The sequence below is a fragment of the Podarcis vaucheri genome, assembly GCF_965113315.1.
Source record: "Podarcis vaucheri genome assembly, chromosome: 4".
NCBI lineage: Eukaryota > Metazoa > Chordata > Lepidosauria > Squamata > Lacertidae > Podarcis > Podarcis vaucheri.
The window spans coordinates 40,109,176-40,125,695 of NC_138762.1; the positions used below are offsets into that span (position 1 = coordinate 40,109,176).

At 42.3% G+C, this 16,520-nt stretch overlaps 1 protein-coding gene across 1 annotated transcript in view; it reads left to right on the forward strand.

The window, feature by feature from the left end:
• The first annotated feature begins 625 nt into the window (after positions 1-625).
• Positions 626-16,520, forward strand: part of CD96 (CD96 molecule) — a 32,995-nt gene continuing 17,100 nt past the window's right edge. Inside the window, exons 1-7 of the mRNA XM_082219754.1 lie at positions 626-845; positions 3,576-3,980; positions 8,873-8,919; positions 10,946-11,036; positions 11,632-11,805; positions 12,620-12,694; positions 13,190-13,270. Coding sequence (XP_082075880.1) covers positions 785-845; positions 3,576-3,980; positions 8,873-8,919; positions 10,946-11,036; positions 11,632-11,805; positions 12,620-12,694; positions 13,190-13,270 — 934 coding nt within the window. The 5' untranslated portion in view covers positions 626-784. The remainder of the gene's footprint in view (positions 846-3,575; positions 3,981-8,872; positions 8,920-10,945; positions 11,037-11,631; positions 11,806-12,619; positions 12,695-13,189; positions 13,271-16,520) is intronic.

A 16,520-nucleotide genomic window follows, 5' to 3' on the forward strand; every position in this document is an offset into this window, starting at 1 on the left:
TTTGTTCTTGTTTGTAATATGTATTTTGTGTTTTTATCTAGAAGAAGTAGAAGAAGAAGAGTTTGGATTTGATATCCTGCTTTATCACTACCCTAAGGAGTCTCCAAGCGGCTAACAATCTCCTTTCCCTTCCTCCCCCACAACAAACACTCTGTGAGGTGAGTGGGGCTGAGAGACTTCAAAGAAGTGTGACTGGCCCAAGGTCACCCAGCAGCTGCATGTGGAGGAGCGGAGACGCGAACCCGGTTCCCCAGATTATGAGTCCACCGTTCTTAACCACTACACCACTACTGGCTCTCATCTAGCATTTATATGCTATGAACCACGCTGAGATCTTTGGGTGAAGGGCGCTATACAAATTACCGGTAAGTCAATAATAATAATGTCCATTGTCAGGTCAAACTGTTTTATTTAGAGCTGAAAACTCCAGCTAAACATGACCAAAAATATTTTGGAAATAGGGGCAAGTTTTCTTATCATACGCTGTTTCATTTTCTTCTGCTCCTCCTCCTCTTCCTCCTCCTTCTTCCTGGCAAACTGCATATGAACATACGTTTATTCAAATAAAAAAACCCTAAACACAGTGGTTTCCTGTAAGCATCTATTTCCTCTCAGAGATGTGAGAAAGAAAGCATGAAAAGCAGAACTCATCATGCAAATAGTAGAAAAGTCCTTCTGTTGTATATCTAACCATGGACAGAACATTTTATCTTCTTTGAGAGACATCTGAATGTGTTGTTACTCTTTCTTTAAAAATAATTTTTCTTAGCAACGTGAGGTAAAGATGGAGAGGAGATGGCAGTTTCAGGTGCATTATTTGTTCATCCTCACACACTTGATCAATGGTAAGTTCATTTTCTTTAAAGAAACCTCTTCCTGTTAGGTTGATAAGTCTGTTGCATGCCTGAGCTGAGGGTGAGGACCCAAGTCAATTATGTGGTGTCTCCTTCAAGCTCTATAGCCATGGTCGTATTTCTTGGGGACTTCCGAAAAGTCACTTTTGGATATGAAGTACAATTATTTTGGTTCTTACCATAACTGTATTTTCAAGGGGAGTTTGCTAATAACGATGTGGTTAAAATATTCTTACTATTTATTAATAAGAATTCAAGAATAAGCTGTAATTTCATTTCTGAAGGAAAGTGCTGGGTTGTCTGTTTTTCTCTGTTTTTTGGAACCTCTGTCAGTGTGGACTTTGCACTAAAGAGGACAGAATGTAACACAGGGAATGGGGAAACAGGAAGCATCTTGCAGATGATACTTGATTCCAGCTCCCATAAGCCACAGCCATCACGGCCACTGGTCAGTGATGTAAGAGTTTTAGCTCAATAACATTTAGAGGGCCGCAGGTTCCACACTCTGTTGCAACATTTCAGAAGTAAGGGTGTTAGTTGTACACGAATTGATCACGAATTAGTTAATCACAAATTATAGTGATCTTATGCAGCTTTTCCTTCACGTGGGGCTTAAGAGAATATCCATGGGTGGACTTTGGCAATATGGTGTCCTGAGTGAAAACAAAATTTGGTCACCCTCCCAAATATTTCTTATTTTCACAATAATTCCTTTTAGTACAGTTTCTTTTTAATGGATCTTCTCAGTAGGTACCTATATAAATATAGATATTATTATTATTATTATTATTATTATGCATCTCTTCAGCTTGGTGCCCTAAGTCTGCTGCTGGAATATCCTGGTAGGACAGGGGTCGCCAACCTTTTTGGAGCCTATGGGCATGTTTGCAGACGGGAGAAGCTGTATGCAGTTTTGCCTACAATATACATTTTTTAAAAACAATTTTCCTCCCTAATATAATGCATTTTGTATGGTGTGGTTTTTTTGGTAATGCATTTTATGTGGACTTCAGCCTAGTGTATGCTACACATTGCTTGACTGAAGAACCACAGTGCTGAATTTACAGAAATGTGAATTTAGAAAATTGGCTGCTTTGCTTTGTGTAATGCTTTAGAAAGGGCAAATTGTGCAGGTTTGCCTTTAAAAGTGAATGGAATCAAGTTTCTCCCCTATCCCTACCGCTATGGTAGGATGTGCCAAAAACCAATATAAGCAAAATGGCTGTGGTGCTACCGTAGTTCTATCTACTGGTTCTCCCTAAGTGCTCCTGTGCTGGTTCAGCGAGTCTCATGGATAGACTTGATCCTATCAGATAGGGCAAGCAGCTGAATCTCTCTGGCTAGGATTATAAACCTAAATGCAGACCAGACAGTCAAACTAGAGTCAGCCCATACTTAACAACTTTGGCCTGATAATAGACCCCTCATGACAACTTGAAAGATACAGATACTCAAGAGTTGCAGCACGTTCTGAGATAAAAGGACTATTAATAAAAGTTAAGTATTAAAATATTTATTCCTAATTCCCTGTTGATGTTGCACTTTGATCTTCATGCATGCTCTTAAGCATAATTCTCAGGAAGAATTTCCTGTGTAGAATTCTCTCAAAAGTGAAGCAGCTTCCTGAATGCAAGATGCTGAATTGAGATCCCTGGGCTGTTTATACTGCTCTTTGTTCCTCGTTAGAGAAATATATACTCTTGCTCTTTATTCTAAAAAGTCTCTTAAGGCGTACTCACACAGTGTTTAAAGGCCAGGATACTATGATTGTAGGTCCTAGATAAAGCTGTTCACTTGACCCCTGCACCATCTCATAAAAACCCATGCAATCTCTTCTCACACGGGAATATGCTCCCAACATTTTCTGTCCCAAATCGGGGACACTCCCTCAACCCCCCCGTCCCTTACCAGCCCAGGCTACCTTGGCCCACCCCCATTTGCAAGCATGCCCAGGACACCTTCTGGCGGGAAGGCAAACGGTGTTTCTGTGCGCTGCTCTAGTTCGCTAGAAGTGGCTTAGTCATGCTGGCCACATGACCCGGAAGCTGTACGCCGGCTCCCTCGGCCAATAAAGCGAGATGAGTGCCGCAACCCCAGAGTCGGCCACGACTGGACCTAATGGTCAGGGGTCCCTTTACCTTTACCTTTACCTTTACCTTATGTGCACATAAGAAGGGGTCCCCAGATCTCTTGGCTTTCTGAGGTGTGATAGCAGGCAAAGAGACTCTTCCAGCATTGAAGCATTCTACACAGGTAGAAAAGGGCTGTGGGGGCCAATCTTTTAGCCTTTTTTCTCTAGGCCATACTTTCAGAATAAAAATTTGCTCGTGCCATTCCAATTTTTATTGAAAACAAATACAATGGAAAACAAAAAGAGACAACTCTTAGCAGTGCTACATTTATAACATAGAACACAGCTAATTTATAATGTTTGTGGGACATCCCGAAGGTATAAAATAATGCAGCTATGTAATAACATGGATCATTCCCAAATATAATATTGATTGCCCTTGAATCTCATGCCACATTTGTCAGAGTCTCCTGCCACACCAGGCCACACCCTTTGAGAACCACTGTTTTTGCACCACTATCTCCATCACATTGCTCATGCCAGTTTCCCCATATTCTACTGCCAGGTGTGTGGTGGGAACCTAGGAATTATAAACATGAGGATATAGAGCATGTGAAAATGACACTGTGTGCATTTGTGTTCTCTTGCAGCCCAGTCTAACATCATCCTTCAGGACGGGAAAACTGTCTATGGTTTGCCTGGCAGCAATGTGACTCTATCATGTAGCATCCCGAAGGAAAAGGATATCTATGTAACACAAATGCAGTGGACAAAGATTCGGGATGGTCGGCCGAGAAAGATAGCTGTATACCACCCTACCTATGGCACACGATACCATGAAAAGGCTTACAACTACTCTGTAAGTTTCAGGAAGGATGTCCACAATTGCCTGGGTGGCCACACTGATATTACAGCCAGCAACATAGAATGCAGTCAATGGATTCTGCAGCTGAAGAATGTGAGTCTGGAAATGTCTGGCGTGTATGAGTGTAACTTTGCTACATATCCAACTGGAACAAGCCGCTCAGAAATCAGTCTTGTTGTTAAGAACAGTGGTAAGCAGTAATTGACACATTAAGATTTGTTTTTAATGAGGGGCATTATAATCTTTTAAACAGTATCTCTTTCGCAGTGACTCCAGATAATGCATTTACATTGCTGCTCGACTGACCGTGTTCCTGTTGCAAGTAATGTGCTTCAGTTTACATTCCATTCAGGGCAGAAACAGTAAAAGGGCAAGTTTTTTAAAAATTCTGCTCCGCAGCCAACAGATTAAATAATCGTGCTGTGTAAAATCAATAATGTTTGTTTTACCAGTGCAATAAAACTCAAATTGACAAATCCAGCAGTCATCAACATAAATGCAAGCTGAGGCAGCCCAAAAGTTATTTCATCAGCAAAATGTTTTACTAAAAAGCCACATCTCTGCCTGGTGCCCACAAAGAAGTTACCTGTCACACCATGCTTGGGTGGGCAGCCCAGCAGCAACAGCCCTAATCCAAATTGACACCTGCCTTTCCTCACATGGCTGTGAGATCTGGAGCAGGAGCTCCAATGGCAATCAGAATTTGATTGAGCATCTGTGTTAGGGAATCATACTCCATGAAAGCTGAGATGAAGAGTGAAAGGAATATAGAATACTTCAGATGCTGGAAAGGTTGCCATAATGTGAATTTACCATTCTCCTGAAATATCGGGTTGCCCACACACCCGCTTGTGCCATGTCTAGAAAGCACCACTTCCCCCAGGAAAACCTGCTCTTTAGCACTGAATCAGAGCAAATGTCAATCTGCAGAAAACCCAATTGATGTTTGCTCCGATTCAGCGGTAAAGATTGGGTTTTCCCAGGGGCAAGTGGCAGTCTTCATGAGCCCTTAGTCCCAGTTCTCATTGATTAGATAAGTCTATGTCTGGTGATGGTTTCTATAACAAAATGCACTCCACTGAGGAGAGGAGTGACATTCTTGCATATGGAAAACTAACATGTCAGGGACTAGGACAGAGTCGACACCTCTCCTTGATATGTAGTTTAATATGTGGATTATTATTTTTCTGTGGAAAGAAACTTCCTAGAGCATGTCTATATGAGTCTAGGGAGGTTACAAGCATTTGAATAAGGATGCTTGCCAAAGGTTGGAGGCAGGATCATAGCAAGCAAGGATTTACTGTACAAGCTCCCTTCTTGCAGACCGTCCTGCTGCAGGCATGCATGGAAAACAAGGGGCAGGACTTGTTTGTTCTGATAATCATAGAATTATAGACTTGGAAGGAAACCTGAAGGTCACCGAGTATTGGAGGCAGGACTAACTGGACTGATAAATGCAGTTTTGATTGTGACAGGCACACTGATCATACATAGTTCAGGGTTTTTATCTGCCATTGACAACTTGATAGATAAGAAAAAATACAAGACCATAAAGATGATCTGGTCAAATGGATAGAGCACCTAGTGGAATGGATGGATTGTTTGAGATAGATTTGTGTTTGCTCCTGATGCTGCCCTTTTCAAGCTTTGCTCTTCACTTCTTACAGAAGTGTGACCACCCACCCCAGTATTATCACTAACTACTGGACAAAAGTCAGACAGACTGTTTAGTTTATATTTCCTCTCTTCCATATAATAGCACTAGCCCTTGCTGTCTGCTGCATTCCCTGGTTGAGAGTACAAAATAATAGCTAGCAAGAAAACAAACAAACCCCAACATCCTGCAAAATTTGTCTTTTCACCCAACTGGGTTAGAAGATGCTCAGAAACAGAGTTGGGGGATGAAGGATATTAGTCATTAAGAAAACATAACTTCACTTCAAAGTAAAACAAACCCATCTGGAGGGAACAAAGCCCAACCCAAGTCACTGGGGAAGGATAATTGGCAGACGTGGAGGACCAAAGTGGAGGCAATGAGTGTTACTGCAGAACTGGATCAAAGGAAGGATGACACAATAAGACTGTTGACGCAGCATTGTGAGAATGCAGAGAGCAGCTCTGGGAGCTGCAAAATATTCAGCTACTTAACCAACCTCTTCCTGACCTTAATTTAAACCACCTGGTCTGCATTTTTTGCATTCATCCGCTTGGGGTGTTTACTGGTTGACTATATAATTGGCCTGCTCTTTCTCTAGCAAACACTGTCCTTGGCTATGATGCTAAACACCACAATTCAGCACTGTGGGAACAAGGCTGGGTGAGCAACAGACATAAAACCAAACCACGGTCCCTTGAAACGGGAAGCAATTGCTTCTCTTCGCCTCCTTGCAGCCATGCTAGAAGAAGAGAGGATGTGAAGCGGGGTGGTGGTGGTGGAGGTGATGCAAACCTGAGACTCATCTAAACTCATTTGAATAGAATCATAGAATTCTAGAGTTGGAAAGCACTTAAAGGTCATCTAGTCCAACCCCATAGGTAAAGGGATCCCTGACCATTAGGTCCAGTTGTGACCGACTTTGGTGTTGCGGTGCTCATATCGCTTTATTGGCCGAGGGAGCCGGCATACTGCTTCCAGGTCATGTGGCCAGCATGACTAAGCCGCTTCTGGCAAACTAGAGCAGTGCACAGAAACACCGTTTACCTTCCCGCCGGAGCGGCACCTATTTATCTACTTGCACTTTGACGTGCTTTTGAACTGCTAGGTTGGCAGGAGCAGGGACCAAGCAACAGGAGCTCACCCGGTTCAGGGATTCGAACCGCTGACCTTCTGATCAGCAAGTCCCAGGCTCTGTGGTTTAACCCACAGCGCCACCCGCGTCCCTGTCCAACCCCATAGTATGGTTTAAACAAGGCCACTGTGTGGCAATGCTGTACTGCAGGGACAGGGAAACTGTGGCCATGCGTATGTTGGACCGCAACATCCATTGTTTGTGATCAGTGGCCATGCTTCCTAGGTCTGCTGGGAGCTAGAGTCCAACAATTGTAGAGTCGGGGTCCCTTCCAACTTGACAATTCTATGGTTCTAGGATTCTAACATCTGGAGGACCACAAGTTCTTCCCCCTCCTGTGTTACATTCTGTCCAGTGCTCGTCAGTACAAAGCCTACATTCACAGAGGAGCCAAAAATTAATTACAAGCAGGCCGTTCTCTTTGCAACAGGATTCTATTTACCAATGTCCTTGCTATAACAGAATGATGGCATTGCAACTTGTTGCATCCTAATTGTATAAATAGATTTTCTACTGGGGAGTTTGAATGAAGAAAGGCATGCCAACGATGTGAGGGAGAGTAATGCCTGCCTTATAAAGTCTCAGGAAATGCATCCCTTTGTTGGCTCTGCTCTACAGCGTTGCAATCCTGAGCATGTTAGATATTATCCCAAATCCTCTGATGATCTGGTGTACCAGTGGCTTATGATATCTGGAGTGTTTTAATAGCCTCAGTATCCATGTACTGGAATGCCCAGTGCTTGGCATCTGGGCTTGAGATGGGGTGCTCGCACAATCTGAGTTTGCCCATAGATCATCGCCATTGATGGAAAATTGCCTTGGACCCCAATCTAAGTGAATTGAAGGGAGTTCACAGAATGAAAGCTTCAAGTCAGCTCTTCCCACTACCTGCCGTCTGCAACCCTAAGAAAGTCTCTATGGAGGAACATAGATAGTTGTCTTATACTGAGTCAATCATTGCTCCATCTTGCTTAGCAATATTTACCCAAATCTACCAGGAGATACTGGGGAGTGAACCCTTTGACCAAGCAGATGTTCTGCCACCAATCTATAACCTTCCTCAGAGGGGGAAAAATGTGGGACATAGCTCAGGGGGCTGCTCAGGGGAGGAAAGAAAAGACAGCAAAGTTTCCTTCTGGGGACTTCCTTAAATTATCTTGGTTTAGGATCCAAGCCCAATTTGTGGCAAATCCTTTCTCAGCAGTCATCTGCCTTGCCTCACCTTGTTCAGAAAGCCTCCCTGACCCTCTAGTTGCTCAACTTTGTTAATTGTTTAATTGCACACTGAAATAGAGAATGCCTGTATGTGTGTTGCTAAGGGTTTAACATTGGAAAATTTATTTGGAATATGCTAAGCTAGAAAGAGCTCTTTGAGCTTCTAACTGGGTTGATAATTAATTGTTGATGTTCTCTTCACATGAATGTTTAACCTTAGATCACGTGTTCAAGGTATTCACTTGCAAATCTTCATTTTGAAAGGTAGTTGCCTTTGCCTTTTGGCACAGTGAGAAAAGGATATGATAAGATGCCTCTCCAGGAGTTGCATAACCTTAGGCTGGATGCAGACTAATGCAGGATATGAAAGAAACAGAGCTTTGATCTTTGATTTGATCACAATTATGTTATATATTTAAGAAGAAGAACCTATGCTTGAATATGCATATGCTTTATACAAATTTCTGAATGTATCATTGATTGTTTTGTATCTGTTTTTTGAAGAACTTTGAATAATACTTATGGATATTTATATTCCAAAATTATTCCATTTTTATGCATCCAATTTCTTCATGCTGTGCAATATTAATATCTGCAATAAACCTGGGTCCCCAGATGTTGTCAGAATACAACTCAGAATACAACAGAATACAGCTATCCCTGGCCTGCTAGATAGAGAAGATAGGAGTTGTAGTCCAACAACATCTGGGAACCCAAGATTGAGAAAGGATGCAGGTGGCTGCATAGGAAGAAATGGGAAGAAAATGTCTTAAGTTATTTTAACAGTCAAGCCTCTGTGAATTGTCCTTCAGATTTTGGCGAAGTAGAAATAAGGAAACTAGTCTCATTCCCCCAAGAAACTGCACTCAGTGGGGAGTTGAAACCAAAGCCATAACTGAGCTATTGCTAGGCTGTTGAATGGATCCTAGTATCTGTAGTACTGTTCTTGAACATCATCTCGTCTTCTATTTGAATCTGTTTCATAAATGCAAAGTAATGATTATTGTGTAAGAATTTGCAGTGCTGACTTGGCTGCTGTCTAACTAATATAAACGTGTATTTTCTTTCTGTGCTCAAGTGAAACCAGAAATCTCTATTGGACTCCAAGCAAGTTTCACAAGAGAGGTTAGTAAATTTAGAGGTACAAATGCATGAGTTAGTGTATAGCTTTATTGCTCCAGTCATCCAATCAAATGGGACAAAATTGAGAATTCAGCCACAAGCAAACCAGCTAGGGCAACTGATCTGGGAACATTTCCCCCTCAAGTTTGGAATCATCCAGTCAGAATTTCCTCCTAGTAATTATGTGGCCCTTGGGTGGTATTGAACCTTTGAAGGAAAGAATTCAGAATGCTCATTAGCTTGAAGTACTTGTTCTTTGACATCTGCAGGTGGTATAAAAGAATAGAAAAGAACAACACATTATCTCATTATCTCATCCTTGTCCTTTGTTCACATGCAACCTGTTTCAGGATTTACCTGACCACAGGGAAAGGGCTGTAGCTCAGTGCTGGAGCAGCTGCCTTGAATAGAATCATGGAATCATAGAGTTGGAAGCATACAGAAGGCACTATGTTCAATTCCTAGCATCTCCAGGGCTCATAATGTCCCCTCTCTGAAATCCTGGAGAGCTGAGGCCTGTCGATGTACACAATGAAAAGCTAGATGGACCAATGCTCTGATTCAGTATAAGACAGTTGCCCATGTCGTTCCCCTCCATGTCGTTCCCTTCTTATGAATGGGATCATCTCAGGAGCAGACCACGCCCATTACCAATCCCCTCTATGCATTATCAGGCAATGCATAGAGGGGATTGGTAATGAGAGCCAAGCTTTGTACACTGGTAACTGTATATATTTACATGCAAGAAGAACAACTGAAGCAACCGAAGAAGGCTCCAGGAGTCATCCTGTCTAATTCAGATTTTAACAAATATATATATAATTAAAACAATATTATTTTAATTTTAAAATAAAATGTTTTCTTTGGCCCATTTCAGATCATAACATTTTCCCTAAGTTTGATATGCTTGAAAACACAGGTCCATCTTTTAACATAATCCCTGCTTCGATAGCCTAAGGAATCATTTCAATCTCATGTGATGTTGTTCCTATATCTGTCCATCTTCCTATTGCATTTCTTGTTCTCAGTTTTATACCCGCAGAGAAAAGTGAAATAAATTATTTATATGGTCAACAGGGGGGCAGTAAAAAATACAGCAACCACCCACAGTTCTGAGCTTTCTAAAACGGCTGGAAATGTTAAGTCCCTGTCTATATTTTGCACCTCAGATCACATTCAGTTTCAAACTTCAGTTAACAAAACACTCTGCAGGTACGAGCAGATCTATGAAGGTAAAAGCGTTTTTTTAACAGCTCATCTTTCTCTAGGTAGTTTAGTATTTTGCATTGTATGCATCGAGAATAAGGCTCTTGCGGTCTGCTCGCCGTGTCCTCATATTTAGCACTGTCTACGGGGTACCAAACCACATCCTCTCTGCCTTTAGACTAAACGCATGCCAGATGGAGCCACAGCTATGATCGTCCTTTCCTTCATGTTTGGAACTATTTTAGTGGTAATGTTTTAGTGGTTTCATTACACCTGCAGCTCTGTACAAAATGTTCAGGGTGATTATGGGGACAGAGGATCAAAGACTGAATGTTTCTGTAAAGCTTACCCTGAAGTATTCAAACATCTTATTGATTTATTGATTGATATGGCACCTTTACTATGGTGATTTAGACCATCTTCCCTGTGGGGGAAGAGGGAGAAAGCAAAGGGGGCAGGCAAAAGAAAAGGCCTGGTCCCTGTTCCAGTCAAACTGCTCTCCCCCTCAGGTTAAAGGACACTGGGACTTCTTCAGGGAAGAAGGCAGTGAGGGAGACAGGTAAACAAAACATCAGTTGGACAGTCTCATCGCCACCACAGGGCAACTTTACATTTAATAACATGTATTTGTTTGGGTATTTTAAAAGTGTAAACCACCTTGGGTACCTTGGCAGATAAGCACATAAGTGCTGTAAATAAATAAGTACAAAAGACAGGTTACGTGAGGCTGATTATCCCACACAAAGATCCAACATTACTCTGCAATGTAATGTTCATTATAGCCAAGCCATTATTGACTTGTTCTCCTTTGATTTTCTAATAGGCTAATATTACTTGTGTGGTAAGGAAGGCATTTCCTAAGCCCGACCTTCGGTGGTACATGGATGGAGAGATACTGAAGGACAAATCCAGAGGTAATGCAAACATTATCTAAAATGGCATTTCAAAAATTCACTTTTAAAAAATATCCTGCTGTAACCAGAGAGCACAGTACTCTTTCTGTGAGCAGGAGAATGTAAACATTCATAATCTATGTGGGAGGAAAAGCAGCTTTTATGCTGAACACAACTCTCATTTAATGATAAACTAATGCTCCACCTTCCTCAAAAATACAGAGAAAGAGGCACACACAACAGTAAGGATTCCATTATCATAATTCCTCAAAAGCAGGGAGAAGAGGTGCAATTTAACCTGGCACTGAAATGATGTTCACATTAAGCTAAGTCAGACCATTGTTCCAGAAAGCTCAGTATTGACTTTCCAGGGTTTCTGGCAGAAGTCTTTGTCAGCCCTTTCTGGAAGCACCAAGATTTAACCCAGGATCTTTTGCATGCAAAATAGATGCTCTGTCACTTTACTGTGGCCCAGTGCTAAAGCTCTGAGCTATGGGTTTATCCTTCTTGTTAGCTGGTTTGAGTTTTCTTTGAGTTTTAAAGGTTTGAATATGAGTTTTAAAGGTTAAAAAAGGAATAAATAAAGACCGATCTCATTTCTACTTATTTTTCAAAGGAATATCCATACAAAAAGAAGATGCAAAGTTTGAGGGAGGTTTTTATGAGAGGAGATCACTGTTGACAATACGAAGTACAACTTGGCCATCCATTTATCAGGCTTTCAAATGCATGTCTGTGTATCCCTTCCCTGGAAATGACATTTCATCTGAAGAAATAGTTCTCCCTTATGGTAAGTCAAATTAAGTTATGAGCCACCTGAAATCCAAAGAGCATATGATATGCATGAACTCAATCTAACTGAAGCCTCTTTGACAATGCGACGTCTGCAGAAACAAAAGAAAAACACTTCATTCCATAAATCACCGCACACATGTTTTCAAGGTATAAATTCAGTCATGCTAAGAAAACAGTTGAATATGCTGGTATATATTCAGTACTAATGCATGTTCAGCAGGCAATACTTTTTTTTGTATTATTTATAAAATTTCTAAACCACATTTATGACAGAATCCACAGTGGTGTACAGCAACAGTAAAAATGATAATACATCACATCAACACCACACATCTTTTATAGGGAAAAAAAACCCTGAAAGGCAGCAATACTATGAAGCAGGCTCAGGCAGTAAAACAAATTTAAAATGCCTGGGCAAATAAAAATGTTTTCGTTTGTTGGAGAAAAGTTTGTAATGTCAGTGCAAACATTGCTTTGCAAAAAATGCTGCTGGATTTTTGTGGCCTCAAAATTCTATTCACTTTCTCTACAATATTTTCATAATCTAGAAATTATTTAGAATAGACATGAAACTTCACTCTTTACTATGTTGCCCAGCACCACAGAGTACTTAGAAATTTATATTCTCATCTTAAAACATTGGCCTCCAGGGATTAGCCTGTGTTGTCATTGTAAGGTCACTGCAATATTGATGAAAAGTCATGTTTTGTGTGTATTGTGTTGGTACATCAAGAATCCAATCAAACTCTCAGTTATTGTTGTCATTAACCTATTATTGGATTGTTCACTGCAATGGTTATTTTCAACAGGGTTTCTGACTACATCTTTGCCACTCTCAGAATCTGTTACTCAAGTTACTCCAGTCTCGGACACCTCCACACAAAGTAAGTGAAGTCTATATTTTTGTGCTTTGCTTAAAACCTGCACACACAAAAATCACATAAATACTGAGAGTAAATGTGGCCATGGTAGAGCATTTTCTCAGCTACCATGATGTTGTTTCCCCACCTAAATACAGAACCATAAAGTTTCTGGGAGGTTACTAAAGCTCCATTGTAAACTCTGTTGTAAGAAGAATGAATTTAACAAGCAAAGATATTCACTAAGCTGGAAGAGCTAAACCACAAGACCAGGTTCAGTCAATATCCTAAGCCAAACCATGGCACAGCACATGTGCAGTGGCAAAATGACCAGTGAGAAACCCGAATTCTTGCACTCTTGAATTCTTGCTTAACCATAGTTTGACTTACCCCACCATACAAACCCTACTATTGCTTTAACGTACCAAGGATCAAATCTCTCGGTTAGTACTAAGTTGTTCTTAAGCTATTATTAGACAGTTCATCCACTACATTTGAGACTATTGTTATTTTCAACAGGGCTTCAGACTACGGCGATGGAAACTTCAAAATCCAGTAGTCAGGTTACTCCAGTTTTGGATTCCCTCACAAAAAGTACCGGTAAGTTATGTTTATCTGCATGAATCACTTTCTGCACTTTTCTGAGAAATTCATCCAACAATAAATGATTAAAATACTTACCAAGCTCTGATATTGCTATTCCAACATGTATCCCATTCCACCTAGGATGGTCCAACTGGAAAACATCTCACTACATTTGTTGTTTATGTGGAAAGTTCAATATGGCAAATTGAACCCACATGCTCCATGCAATGCCCCTAGGCTAAGTGGCATCAAGTTTCCCCCTCAAAGCCTAAGGATGGGGAAAGGGTGGTAGCTCAGTGGTAGAGTGTGTGCTTTGCCTGCAGGAAATCTTAGGCTGCAATTCCCACCATCTCCAGGTAAAGCTTAGAAACAATGAAAACCAGAAACCTGAAGAACCATTGTCAGCCAACAGATACTACTGAGTAAGGCGAACCACTGCTCTGACTCAGTCTAGAGCAGCTTCCTACAGTCCGGTGTTGCGTAGGGATTCAGGAATGTCTGATTTGCACCTCGAAAGACGAAAGATATATCAAGTATGCAAATATGTTCTCAAGCTGCTCTTACACACTGCTCATGTAAGGAAGGGAGAATGTTCTGATCTTGGGTTGAGGACCTCTTTCCAGCCAAACGGCTGCAGTTCCTTTCTAGCCAACCTCCCAACAGCCAGCCACAGGTCAGTGGTGGGCAGGGGCCAGAAGCAAAACATTGATTCACTCGCATACCTCTCTCCATCCCCCATCCAGGCAAACAGGGAGCATGGGCAAAGTTCAAAGATGCAATCTAGCCAGGCAACAACAACAACAACAACAACAACAACAACAATAATAATAATAATAATAAATTTTTATTTATATCCCGCCCTCCCCAGCCGAAGCTGGGCTCAGGGCGGCTAACAACAATAAAAATAATCCAACATTCTAAAAACATTCATTATAAAATTAATTAAAATCAAATTAATGGCAACCATTAAGCAACATTCTGCGCAGATTGCCAGAGGAGGGGGTCAGGCTGCGCCCTGACCAAAGGCCTGGTGGAACAGCTCTGTCTTGCAGGCCCTGTGGAAAGATGTCAGGTCCTGCAGGGCCCTAGTCTCTTGTGACAGAGCGTTCCACCAGATTGGAGCCACAGCCGAGAAAGCCCTGGCTCTAGTTGAGGCCAGCCTAACCTCTCTGTGGCCTGGGATCTTCAGGATGTTTTTATTTGCAGACCATAAATTTCTCTGTGGGACATACCAGGAGAGGTGGTCCCATAGGTACGAGGGTCCTAGGCCGTATAGGGCTTTAAAGGTTAAAACCAGCACCTTAAACCTGATCCTGTACTCCACCGGGAGCCAGTGCAGCTGGTATAGTACTAGATGAATATGATCTCACAGTGAAGACCCCATAAGGAGTCTCGCCGCGGCATTCTGCACCCGCTGGAGTTTCTGGGTCAGTCTCAAGGGCAGCCCCACGTAGAGCGAGTTACAATAATCCAGTCTGGAGGTGACCATTGCGTGGATCACAGTGGCTAGGTCAGGGCGAGAGAGATAAGGAGCCAACTGCTTAGCTTGGCGGAGATGAAAAATGAGTGTGGAAAGCAGGGGTTTGGTCTGGGCAGAAGGGGGTATGGTTTGGGGAGGATTCTGGGAGACATATAGAGAAGCCTGGAAAGCTGCATTCAACCCTCAGGCCTGAGTTCCCCCATCTCTGTGCTAATCTACTACCACTGCCAAATCTTCTCAACCACCATCTCCCTTCTCCTTATATTCCCCCATCTACTCCCCATTACCCTACATATAGGAGTGTGACCTTTCAAGGTAGAGAAGGAGAGAGGGGAACATGAAACAGCAGATAATCTATGTGTGTGTTTCTCCAAGTTCTTATAGGGTGGTTTTGTGTCCTCTCCTTTGTTTTTCTCTTCATTTTGCCTTCCCTGGCCAAGTCACAGACTTGTCAAAAGACTAACCCGCTTCCTCTGTTCATCTGCAGCATTTTTATTTTTATTTGCCAAATCTCTAATATACATATTTAAGTCCACCTCAGAAAATAAGCAGACAAAGTACCGGCAGTGAAGTGACTTCATCATAGCCAAGTGATGCAGCCCAAAAGGGAATGCAGTCTGAGAGATTCTTAAAATATTCTCTGAATCCATCTCTCCTGGGAGCCATTGTGCACATGTGAAATTACATTAGGAGCTGCGGAGGTCCAGATGGAGCACAAAGTCAGCTGTTTGCTGAACATTTGTCTTGAGCTGGCTCGGATTTCCTTGTAGGACAGGGGCAGCATAGCATCATGATGAGATTTCATACATCTGACAAAGGGCAGCAGTCGGCTGTTTCTCCTTTTCTTTTTTTAGTTCAGATTCACCTACTCCTGAGCTTGTTTTCTTGCGGCCGCATTTGTTGCCAAGCTAACTTTTTCTAAAACATTTCTTAATTTCTTTCATGGATGTCTGTGAGAAAGTGGGATGGAGCTCAGTGGTAGAGCATCTGCTTTGCACAGAGAAGGTCCCAGGTTCGATACCTGACATCAAGATAGGATTGGGAAGATACATTGTCTGAAACCCAGGAATGTCGCTGCCCTTGAGTGTAGATAATACTGAGATAGATGGATTGTCATGGACTGGCTGGATGCTTAGGAGTGGTAGGAGGCATCAGCTGAGGAACCCCCAAGGGCACCCCTAGGGGAAGAAGGCTCAGAGCCAGGGGAGTGGTGGTGGAATGATAATGAGTGGTCAGAGGGAGAAGAAGGAGCAGACTGGGAAGAGAAGGTGTCAGAAGCAGAAGCGGTAACAAGATTTGGTGAGAAGGAAGAGGCTGTGGCAGAGAGCAGTTCAGACTCTGAGGTAGAAGTAGAGGCTGGAGGGGAGTAGGGCCAGGACACAGAGAGGCAGGCTGCTGAAAAACCCAGGCAGTTCCCCCCTCCTGTTGTGACTAGCTCTGTCTCTCCCCACCAGTTTCCTAGAACTCAAAGAAATGAAGAAGGCAGAACGGAGGGGGGTTGTGTGCAGGCACAGTTTATGACTGCTTGGGAAAGACCCTGGAGAGGAGGAGCCTTAGGAAGTGAGGGGAAGGTGGGGACCTTCAGTCCTTGCAACTTCCTTGTTGCTGGGGAAGCAAGGGAAGAGTTGCTGGGATCACTAGTCCTGCGCTGTTTTGGTTTCTTGAATAAGGGATTGATTTCACTGACACCATGTTGTGCTTTGATTTCTTGGCTTTAGCTCCTGAGATGGCCCAATACACTTATATATTTATACTTCACCTTTTTTCCTTGGTGGGACTCAGAAT